At 41.9% G+C, this 12,243-nt stretch overlaps 1 protein-coding gene and 1 long non-coding RNA gene across 2 annotated transcripts in view; one reads left to right on the plus strand and one right to left on the minus strand.

Annotated features, from left to right (window-relative positions):
* The window catches only part of SMYD3 (SET and MYND domain containing 3), a 548,731-nt gene extending 539,243 nt beyond the window's left edge, over positions 1–9,488 (minus strand). The window contains exon 1 of the mRNA XM_015591285.1: positions 9,202–9,488. Within this exon, the coding sequence (XP_015446771.1) occupies positions 9,202–9,365 (164 nt within the window). The 5' untranslated portion in view covers positions 9,366–9,488. The remainder of the gene's footprint in view (positions 1–9,201) is intronic.
* Positions 9,489–9,551: 63 nt separating this feature from the next.
* On the plus strand, positions 9,552–11,391 carry LOC112481719. The gene is made up of 2 exons (XR_003047008.1): positions 9,552–9,640; positions 11,150–11,391. It is a non-coding gene; the product is annotated as an uncharacterized LOC112481719 (long non-coding RNA).
* The last annotated feature ends 852 nt before the right edge of the window (positions 11,392–12,243 follow it).

Raw genomic sequence — 12,243 nt, forward strand, 5'->3', positions numbered from 1 at the left:
TATTCAGTTCACTAGTATCTCATTTAGAATTTTTGCATCTATGTTCATGAGAGATATTGGTCTATAGTTTTCTTTTTTTGTGTTATCTTTACTAAGTTTTGGTATCAGAGTAATACTGGCCTCATAAAATGAGTTGGGAAGTATTGCCTCCTCTTATAAGTGGACCCACACAATTCAAACCCATGTTGTTCAAGGGTCAACTATATTTCAAACACCAAAATGATGGTAAGTCTAAAGGTAAATGTTCAAAATTATCTTTAAAATAACCCCAAGTCCTAATTGTATATACTCTTCTGCACAAACGATATTAAAACTAAATTCCAGTCCATCATATATAAAAGAGATATATACTCAAGAATGATTTAAACATTTGATTATGCATGTATAGTCAGTCCCCAATTCCTTTTCATCATATTGAATGCTATTTCAGGATGCTGTAATATCCACTGGATAAGTGCTTACTGAGTACTTAGAGTGGCTCTGTCATTTCATTTAACCCTGTCTTTGCTACTGATGTGTGATCAGCAGACCAGCAGCTTTGGCATCACCCAGGAGCTTGTTAGAAATGCAAGATGCCACCCCCAACCAAACCTGACTGATCAGAATCTGTACTTGAACTGGATCTTCAGGTGATTCACATGCACATTAAAATTCAAGAAAGATTGTTCTGAGCGACTTCACTCAGTAGAGGTTTATTTCTAGCTCCCACTAAAAGCGCATTAAGGCGATCCTCCAGAGCAGCTCTCCTCCATGCCATGACTCATGATTCTTGTTTCTCCACATCAGCTCACAGCCTCCACAGTCACCAAGGCAAGGTAAGACAGAGCAGGGAGGACGGCACAGGGTATTTCATGGCAGACCCAGAAATGGCTTGTGTAGCCTTCAGCCCACACTCCACTGGCCAATGCTGAGTCACAGGGCTCCAATTCAACTGCAAGGAAGCTGGGAGAGGTGGTAATCTTGTGTGCCAACTGAGGAAAATGAATAACACTTACTAATGGATGCTGTGATATCTCAGAAATACCAAGAAAAAGTTGAATAACCAGAGTTGAACAAAGGTAGAGCAAGGAGAATTGTGGAGACCATCAACAGGAGTCCTACCTCTGTCAGTTCAAATTCTAAAGCCAATGGCCACCCAGTGAACTGGCTCACCTTCTATGAAGAGGGTCATTCTTGGTCTAATCAGCTGGCAATTCAAAAAAAAGTGGACATAAGCTGGCAAGCATTTCAAAGGCATCTTCATCCCATTTATATAATTCCAAAAGAAACAAATTCTAAGAAAGATTTTCTGAAAGTTTATTTAAATCTGTAATTACAAAAAAAAAAAATGCTACAAGCTTGACTTGGGGGAAATACAAAATATATAAAGTATAGAGGGATATCTCCCCAAATCCCTCCAAATCCCATTCTCCAGAAGTAATCATTAGGATGCTGGGATGTCCTTGCAGACCTCTTCTATACACATAAGTACATAAATAAATATACAAAGATTTTATTTAAATACATACATTGTTCTACAGCTTCATTCACCCAGCAATGTCATGGACACCCATTCACATCTGTACTAACTGGTTCACTTCAAACTTAACAGCTAAACGGTATTCTACAACATGGTTGCACCATCATTTAACCAGCCCCCTTTAAATGGACATTAAAATTCTCTCTCCCTTTTTTACAAATTACCAAAATGTTGTGCTAAGTATCCTTGTAATTCCATTGTTATTTATATTTCCATAAGAATCCCAAAGTATGGTCAAGAAAAGACAGCGCTCAATTGTGACAAGTATGATCAAACTGCCCTCCAAAGGAGCAAGTACCAATTTACACTTGTATGACAAATGTATGAATGCTCTCTAGTCCATATCAGTGCTCATCAAGAACATGATGGACACTTTTTTAGGGCTGTTGGGAGTATTAAGTGAAGGAGCACACAAGGTAAAGCACTTCAAATCATGCCTGGCATTACTCGGTAAGTGATAATAAATAGATATTGAACAGTAATAGACGATCATCATATACTGCGATAACAAGTAAATGAAAAGTGGCTCTCTCTCTTTCTCTTGATAATCAAGGTTAATCACTATCCCATAGTTGGCCACATCCAACTCAGTGGAACATCTCTAGACCTCTGACAAACAGAAGCAGCCCAGAGTTAGAGGATGGGAAGCAAAACCTGAGTGGGTCATCCTGAGATTCTCGAGCTCCACATCCGGTTCCTGACCCCATATATCCTGGCAGGTTATGAGAAAACCAGAAGCAAATATTGTCCATATTTGAACAACATTTACTAGAGAACAAACTCCCACTTCTCAAAATGATACAAAAGACATGTCCAGTGTTTTATAACAATGGTTCCCAAAGTATGGTCCAGGGACCCCTGGGAATCCCCAAAGCCCTTTCAGGGGGCCCACAAGGTTAAAACTATTCTCATAATAATCCTAAGACGTTTTTTGCCTTTTCTATTCTCATTAACGAATGTACAGTGGAGTGTTCTAGAGGCAGTATGATGTGATTTTGTAATACACTGAATGCAGAAGCAGTTTCGAGAATTTAAGGGTCTTCTATAAGCTAGACATTAAAGAGATATGAAAATATGTAAAGCAAGCAACTTTTCTCAGTAAGTTGTCTTTCTCTGGAAAATACAGTTTCATTAAAAACTTTGCTAAAGTGAATTAATTTATTATGTTTAAATGCATATTTTCAAAACATTAATTTTTATGCAGTAAAATCAATAGATATAACCCCATATGTAAAACCTCTTCCTAAATTATTTTTTAAAAACTCCTCCTATGAAACACTTTTCAATAACTTTTAAGAATACAAAGGAGTCCTGAGACTGAAAAGTTTGAGAAGTGGTGGTCTGACAGTGTATGTTAGAGCAGTCAGACCTCAGGCATTAGCCCATGGCTTCAATTCTCCTTCTGTGAAGGTCAGAGGCAACATTGCGAGGAAGCACAGTTTTCTAGAACAAGGGTCCCCAACTCCCAGTACTGGTCTGTGGCCTGTTAGGAACCGGGAAGCACAGCAGGAGGTGAGTGGCTGGCGAGTGAGCAAAGCTCCATCAGTGTTTGCAGCCGCTCCCCAGTGCCAGCATCACCGCCTCAGCTCCATCTCAGATCATCAGGCATTAGATTCTCATAGGAGCATCAATCCCTGGGGCCAAAAAGGTTGCGGGGCAGGAGGGGCGGGGTGCTGTTCTAGATGATTTTCAGTAGGTCTCAGAGATGGTGGTATAGGTAGAAAAAACAAATCCAAGTGCAGAAGAAAAATGAGAGTTCCAGTGAGAACAAATCAACAATCCATGACAGAAGGATCTAAAATAAAAACCTGACACCGACCAGTTGGCTGGCTGGTCCTGAAGGTGTGTCGCCATTTGGGGAACTAGGTAGTGAACTGGGCACTCTGTACCAGCAGAAGCCACAATGGTCGTGATGAAGGGAAGCCTGTACTGTTGAGTTCTAGGCCCCAGCCTCCATGTTCCCATGGCTACTCTGTTCTTGAGCCCTCTGAACAAGCATCAGGTTTCCGAAGAACAACTTACTGCTATACATACAAAAGCAGGCCATCCTCTCTGATTAAGAACGTTCTCTGCTGTGGCATTCACGTGGACCAAATGTTTTCAGGCTCAGGACTCTGCCATACAGCCCTTTCCCAAACCTCTTGGCAAAAGAAAGAAGCAAAAGAAACAGGAATTATAACTCCCACTTATGGAAGTCATATCCGTAGAGTCCCTTCCCAACCCACCTTCTTATACAACCTTTTATTTTATTCCAAGTCCTTGATCCTCAGGTAAACTCATTAGCCATTGCTCGAGAATCTGAAAGTCTTGACTTCAAGCCATCTCTCAAGGTTCTACCAACCCTGTGAGAGGATCTTACTAGTCCTTCAATCGTCAGCCCTGCCATTGCAGGAAGAGTCTAGAACACTGCAGCAGTTCATTTGCACCTGCTGCTCACACATTTCACAATATCAGCTACCAAACCATAGAACGCTTTATGCTCTATTTATTTGAACAGAGGCGAGTGCCTCCCAGTCTCCACTTGGCTCTTTCTACTCAGCCTTAAACTTTGGGTTAGGAAGCCAATGTGAGAATTCTGCCTTTGTCAAAACTACTCATTCTAATGCCTGACATTCTTGGTCACTTTACTTATTTACAAAACTCATCTGACATCTCAGCCTCTCAGTTTTCTGATCATTTCAACAATCTTTCTTAGTCCCTACCTCAGCCACTTTCTGCCATACCCTAAACCTTGCTGTGCCAGCACATGCACTACTTCTAAAGCACATGTATGTCAAGTCAGCCCATTCTCGACCACACCACCATTTCTTTCACCCCATCAGGTCCTCTAATCCATTGATCCTACCATATTTCACTGTCCAGCATCCTCTTCGTGACCTCAGTCCTAGCTTAGACACCATGGTCCATGATTATGCCCTGCCTTGCCTACAATTTCAACCGTCTTTCTCCCTTTCTCCATCCATCCATTCTAACCTGGCTGTCCTGGGTAAACCCAATTCTCATAGTCAGGCAGTGACCACTGGGAGAGAAAAAGGCACTACCCTGCTAACTGCTCTCACTTTAAATAAACGAACACAAGTTTTAAGTGGACCCTCAGCACTTACCAGCAATCCTACTGCATTTCACTAGGCAACTCACTCTCTCCTACAAGAACCTTTTCTTCTCTAAGACTGAGTCAATCAGGAGCCATTTCCCTAGCCATCCTCAAACCTTTTAATCACTGCAGCTGCCTTCTCTGGCACCTCTTCTTATCTCAATTCGTGAAGGTACTCCCTCCTGCCTCCGCCCCAGGTTGAGTCTTGGCCAAGATAGATTATATCATCTCACCAAACACTGTTCTTTTTTGTACTTTATTGCCTGATCATATTTACCCACACTGTAACTCAAATGTAGTTGATTTCTTTTCTATAATTGAGCTAATATGTCTCAAAAATGGGGCTGTTTTTCTATAATTAATCTAATCTTCCTCATGAATATTAATCCTAGTAAACAACCAGAAACTTAAAATTTGCCAAATAATATGTCTTTGCCAGTTAACATCCAGATACTTAAGTTTAACTCTTTATTAGCACAGGATTAAATAGTTGCTTTTTTTCCTCCAAGTGGGGCATCCTATGGAAGCAAGAAGGATATTGGTGCCTCTGTGGAATCTCACTGGTCTCTGTTGCAAGGAGGTGATCAGGTCCCATAGCTAGACTGATGCCATCCCACCTTTTGGGATGTCATGCTGGTATCACTGATCCTGATCTTTAGTCTAGAGTCACATAGTCTTTTGTCATGATGCCTGCTGTTCCACCATGCCTCTAAGCTCCTCTACATCTGTCACCGGGGTATGACAGCATTTCAGAATCCCCTACTACAAGAAGCTCCTCCATCTAGCTACTTCCTTCTAGCTCTACTGTGCTACTGGCCCCAGTGTTGGCACAGCACTATCCTACATAGCTCTCTCTTCTCAAGATTCCAAATAAGGAACAGAGCCAAGGCCATCTACTTTGACTGTCCCATCAACCCATTTAACACACTCGCCCCACCCCAGAACTTCGGCCGGATGGGAGATCGGAACGTATATTTCTCAGTCTGTTTTCCCTATCTTTGTCCCCCTTCTTCCCACACTCTACCAGGACTAAAAAAGATGGACTTCCCACTTTGAATTCATCCTCCTTCCTCCTGGGAGGCACTCTGCCTCAGTCTTGGCCTTAATGATGGAAGAGCTATTCTCTTTATCCTACAGAAGAAACTAGCATTAGAGTTTGACACAGGAAGCTCTTGGTATGGATACTGTAAGCAATTTAGAAGTTTAGAAAACTGAAAATAAACATATATTGACTTAAAATTCCCCCAGATACGATCCCTACACAAATTCAACAGTTAGTATCTCCTGTATGCTAGGCTCCCTGCAAGGATATAAGAAGATCAAACGTAGGTCACTACCTGGGGAAGTAGGGAGACCTACAAAAATAAACACAATGGAATTTTATGTGGTACATTTACCAAAACAGATTAACATAAATAACCTGTCAATCCTTTCAGCTCCTTCAAACTAAAAATGTGTGCAACAGCAGAATAAGGGTAATATAAATTATTTCAGGTAATAATTTGTCATATAATCTTTCTCCAATTTACATATTTCATTTTCTTTTCCACGTACAACATGAAAAACAAGAAGCCAATCCTTAATGACAGGATAAAAGCAAGAAATGCCATGAAGCAGGTTCAAGTTTCCACTTAATAAAAATATGCAAGAACTAAAGCAGAAATCAAAATAGCCCAAGGCCAAAAAACATCAGGTAGAATCTTAATAAATAATTTGGAGACTAATGAAGTAATTATAACAAATATCTGTTCTTATAGATTATGTATTTGGTTCTCCTCTTCCCCCTACCCCGACCCCCTGACACTGTTAATTGTTACAAACTAATATTTTCGTTCCATTTCTTAATTCAAATGGAAGGCAGCAGAAGGCAAGGACAGCTAGAGGACAATTCTGTCAGACTTTCATATTACAAACTAAGAGCTTACTAGGTGCCAGGCCTTGGGGCTACAAAAATTGAAAGGTGTAATATCTCCTCTTGGAGACTTCACAATTGATGATGGATGAAGAAACAAATTTTACTTACAAAGTAATAAGGAACACAGAAACTGTATCCCATAATGACACACCTTCAATAGGGTTGAAAACTGCATAAAAAATGCATCAAAGTCTGATTTCTCTAACTCTATTTCCAGGCTGCGGAGTCTCCCAACTGGGCACTTCAGAAACACAACAACCACTGAAGTGGAAGCATTCAACAGAACACCTACTGGGGGGAGGAGGGAAGAGGAAAATAATAAAATATCAAAAAAAAAAATTATGTATATATAGTATGAAAAAAAAATAAAACTGGCATAAAAAAAGAACACCTACTAACACTGCACAAGTCAATTATAACCTAGCAATATAAAAGAAGTGCAAATATATTTTTTGTGTAAAGTGCTAATAAACGTGTTTGTTAGTCATTATGAAAAATTCGTTTGTTTGTAAGTTTGGCATTTACTTACATCCCTTTCCCTGTTTACGTTTTCTGATTTTCCCACTATGTGAACATTGGTGGGAATTCGAGACTGCCTCCATTCTTATAAGCCAAAAAAGCCAAATACTCACTTCAACTTCCTTCCTGCTAGGGTACAAGCAGTAACCTAAGCTCAACCAATCCAAGACACCTACTGAGGACTTTGAATTAGAAGTTAATAGTGTAAAAAAGCATGGTTAAGAAAGGAACTTTCCAGCAATAACTAGTTTCCCAAGCAGCAGGATCCAGTCACATGGTGCTGGTGGTATATGCTGCATAACCCAGTATTACCAGGCAGCATCAGAAATGACATACCCCCCAGGTCCCAACCTCAGCTACTTCTAAAGTACAACTCTGACTGTGGAATTTTCCTTGGTTCCTGCCCATTTTCAGAGTTGGGTTTCCTCCAGACTTCAAAAGAATGCTAAGAACTCTCCAATATTCTTCCATGAAGTTCCTTTTTTTTTTTTTTTTTGCTTAAATCACTTCAGTTCTTGCTAATAAAAATGAGTGGCAGACAGTAGTAATGAAATAATATGGTAAATCAAGAAGCATCCCACGCACAAAGGACTGGGTTTGTGTAGTCAATCTTGGAAAATGGACAATTCCATGTGTAATATGACTCAAGTCCAGCTCTGATAATTCAGTAATTTGTCATCATGTAGTTATTCCAAAACTTCTATTCCAACTACTACTAAATAACTTGGCAGTGTGATTTTATCTGCAAGATGACCCACGTCTTCTCCATTAATTAATATTACAGGACTTAAGAAACAGAAAGTTCTCTACTTTGGACTACATTCAAATTCTAGATATACCTCCCAAAGGATTTAACAGGATGAAGAGCCCACTTTTCTGTAATTTGTTTGAGAATCAAAGATCTCTGACTTTCAATACCAGGGACTTCGGCACAAAGTCAAGTCTTGAAAGAATGAATGGTTTTCAACTACACTGTTTACAGAAACTTCAGTGTTCTCTCAACAGATTTTTTGTTGTGCCTATGGTTGCTTACAATTATTGGTAACTTTACAATACAAAATTAAATAAATTCCTCAATTATAAATCCAATAAGGAGGTAGTAAGATTAATGCTCAAGCTACAGGTTTGAGCTTTGAATTTACCTCTTCGCCTCTACTCACCCAAATCCCAGACTAACAGGTCTGGAAGATTACTCATGGAAAAAAACCATCCCACCCATCTCAATGGGAGCTCATTTTCTTAGGAGATATCAGGAGCTCAATAACATGTGTTGCTTGAATACAATTCCTATGACTGTGCATATATATTACATATTTCCATAAATTGCTTTCCCATAGCACTTTACATTAGCCCAGTGCTTCCAGCCTTATAAAAACATTCCCATGAATTCTCACCTCTAGATGAGTGGTTAAGAAGAGTTAGACTTACCTGCACATCCATTAAATGCGAAGCACACCACGGAACCTCAGTAACTTACGCTCCCACCGCAGTGTTGCATGTCTGTTTCGGCACTTCTATACACTGTAATTAATTACCTCTCACGTATCGGCTCCTTCAGGATTCCTGTTCATCTTCGCATCCCCAGTCCAAACAGAACCTGGACCATAGACTGTGTCGTCTGAACACCAAGAGCCTTCCGCTCCCTGCAAGCCCAGTCCTTTCCTGGCTGAGCATTAGCTCCGAGACTGATTTATACCATTCTTGTCCCACCCACCGTCACTCTCGCCAACTGTGATTTCCACAGCCGCACCAGTGAAGCTTATCGCACAGGACACAGACTTCGTTCCCCAGCGAAATTACCCACGACCCAACTCTTCCCCTACGTCTTTCCCACCGGCACCCCACAATCCCCACCGCAGCCCAAGGCGGGTAGGTGTTAGCGGGTCCCGCTCCGCCCTACAGAGCTGCAGGGACTGAGCCTGGGACGCCCACAACCCCCGGCCCGGCAGCCCATGCGGTGGCCGCGCGGAGTCTGTCAGCAGCTACGAGCCCCCAGGAACTAACTGCACGTGAGGAGAAGTGCGGGGCTGGGCACCGCCGAGCTCCCGTGAAACCCCGTGACGGGCTGCCCCCCCAGACACACACACACACGCCCCCAGCAGCCCGAACCCCAAAGTGCTGGGACTCAGGTAGGCGAAGGCGCTCCGTACGTACCCGAGGAGGCAGCGGTCGCAGACGACGCCACGACTCCCCTTGCACACCGTGTACGCCAAGGGATCGGAGCGGAATAGCAGCTCTCCAGGGCGCAGCGGCGCCAAGGCGCGCAGCCCGTTTCCCCTGTCGGTGGTGCTGAACTTTTCCACCTTCGGCGGCTCCATCCTTTCGCAAGCTCCGCACGTCAAATATCAGCGGCGACCCGCAGCTGGCTTCTCGCGGGCAGCCGGGAGCCGCGCGCTTGCGCTCTGCGCGCACACGCACGCCGAGGGGCGGGGCGGACGCGGCGGGGGCGGGGAGCGCCTGAGCATGCGCAGACGGGGTCCCGAGGGAGCCGGGCGGGCGGGTGCGGACGAAGCAGTAGCCAGGCGATGCTCCGGCGTTCGTTGCTCACTGTCGTCGGTCGCTGTCGCACAAGGCGACTCCTCAAGGAGAGGAGGTACTTCTTCCTCTTTAATATTTTCTTATGAATTTTAGTGCAGACGGAAAGTTGAGAAAACAACGCAATGAACACCTCTTTTACTCAAAACTTAGATCTAGCAGTTGTTAGCATTTTGCCATTTCTGCTCATTCTCTTTGTATGCATATGTGTATTGTTGTTGAACCACTTGAAAGTTGTGTTGTAGAATCATTTAAAAGTGTTGCAGACATAACATTTCATAGCTAATACATCATAACATTTCATAATTAAATACTGTAACATGTATTTCTTCAGGATAAGAACAGTATCCTATAAAACTACAACATTGTCACACCTAAGAATATTTCTATACTAGTAAGCAAAAACCATATTCACTTTAGGAATGGCTTTTGTAACTTTTTTTTTAAAAAAAAAAAAAAAACAAGATCATTTTCTTTTTCGTGACGTTGACTCTTGAGTCCGAGCTGTTGGGTCTTGTGAAACAAATATTCTGTATTTGTCTGGCTTTTTTCTAATAGTGTCAATCAACTTATTCCTCTATTCCTTGTTTCCTGTAAACTGCAGGCTAGATCTAACTGCTAGAGTCTAGTAGAGACTTGATTTGATTCAACTGTTTTGTTTTGGGAGCTTTTTAGCAAAAACACACTATAAATTACATTGTTCACTTCGTATTGCACCATATCACATTTGAATGTGCATGTCAGGTTGTCCCACTATTAATAAAATTAAATCTGATTAGTTGGTTAAAATGGTAGCTGCTAGAATTCATTATAAAGGTACATTTTACCTTTGCAATTAGTAAGTAATCTGTTGGGGGCATACTCTGGCGCTGTAATAGCCTGATTTCTACAGCCTGGACAGGCAGACTTTTGACACTTCCTGAAGTTGTCTAGAAGCAGCCGTGGGGTAGCGAAAATAGTGGCTGAGAATTCAAAGATGTGGATTTGAGACCTTGTGACCTTGGGTAACTTTTCCAAGCCTATTAACTTTATATTGAAGGTGATATTACCTTCCAGAGTGATAAGAATAAATCCTATGAAAGTATTTTGAAAAACCTATAAAGCACCATACAACTATAAGGAATTAATGAGTTTAAATTTTGAAGTCTGTAAGTATAGGATAATGCCTGCATCCAGCATTCTACCAGCACTACTAGTATAATCAACTCATACTACTGCTCAGCATTAAGCATGATACATAGAAGGGAATCAAAAATCGTTTACTGAACGAAACATGTCATAAGGCATTCCAGAGAACTAGGGTCTAATTCCACAATAGAACATTCCGAGGTACTAAAGAGTGTGAGAAGAGTTCTCAGGGAAAACTTTATGCTAGACTCCATACTAAGAGATGGGATGGTCCAGGCTTTCCTATTCTGGGATGTGGTTCCAGCTACCCAGACATGAGCCATTTCCCCTACCGTGTCTTGTTCCCCTTCCCCCTGACACAGAAAGCCAACTGCCCCAAATCTCAGAAGACTGTCCCATTCCTTCAGTCTTTCTCTCAGCCTATACATATGTTTTTCAGTTCCCACTAGTTGGAACTTGGATGTACGGCTGGTGGTGTACTATCTCCAACCATGAAGAAAAAAGCAGTATTCCAGAAAATGATGAGATGAAAGAGCCCTACACCCCTAGTTGTTCACCTGGTTGGAGATTTCCATGAGACAACTTGTTTAAATCACCTTATTTTGTTGTGAATGAACAGACCCAGACGAACATCCTTTGTCATCAGCTATCAGCAAAAATAAAAGGACTTTTGGCAAAATATCTTGGTAAGTGCTTAATCCTGAATTGCTTGGTACCGGACCTGGACCTTGTCATCACCAGGAATCACTCCACCTCTGGCATGTTAATATCAGAGTTTAAATGTCTTAAAACTGACTTTCTAAAACTTGCTTCGTTATTTCGGCGATTTTTTGTTACTTTCACATTCCTTGATTCCTGTGTTTGCATCTCCAGAGAAGCAGATGATAAGACAAGATTAAACATGCAAAAGGTTTTTAGAAAAGAGAGGGGAAGGCATGACATGTTTTAGACAGTGATTGCAGGTCTGATTATGGAAGGAGAAAAAGGAGGAACGTTGGATAGGGAGTTCTAGACCACAGCAAAATTCCAAAAACGGTTTAGCCAGGCCAACAGGGAGTCAGTCCTGGGGCCAAAATTGCCTGTTGGAGTTGTGTCACCAGAAGGGCTTGCCTTAGTACCTCCACCATGCTTAGTCATCGCCTGAGAACAGCCTGCAGTAAGTGTAACCTTAGCATAAACACAGTGGTATATTCAAGGGAAGAAGCTAGAGACGTCAGGCAACTGTGCTCTCTCCACCAGGAGATCTGGGCATACCCCACCGCTTTTAGGAAGCATCCATCCCACCTGAAAGATGTCAAATATCAGACTAATTTCTCACTCCACAAGTAATGGAAATCACTCACGTGCACAGACCTAAAGGCTAATCTGAATACACAACTTTTATTAGTATAATTGTCCATATTCTCTATTGCTCCAGTCACTATAAATTTGGTTTCCATCCTTAGCTAGACACTCTGTATGGTTTAGTGTCTCCTTAACTCCCTTTCTGATTGCCCACAGCAGTTAATAAATTTGTCATTCTCTAGCCCCCTC

The sequence above is a fragment of the Pteropus alecto genome, unplaced genomic scaffold (assembly GCF_000325575.1).
Source record: "Pteropus alecto unplaced genomic scaffold, ASM32557v1 scaffold115, whole genome shotgun sequence".
NCBI classification, from domain to species: Eukaryota; Metazoa; Chordata; class Mammalia; order Chiroptera; family Pteropodidae; genus Pteropus; species Pteropus alecto.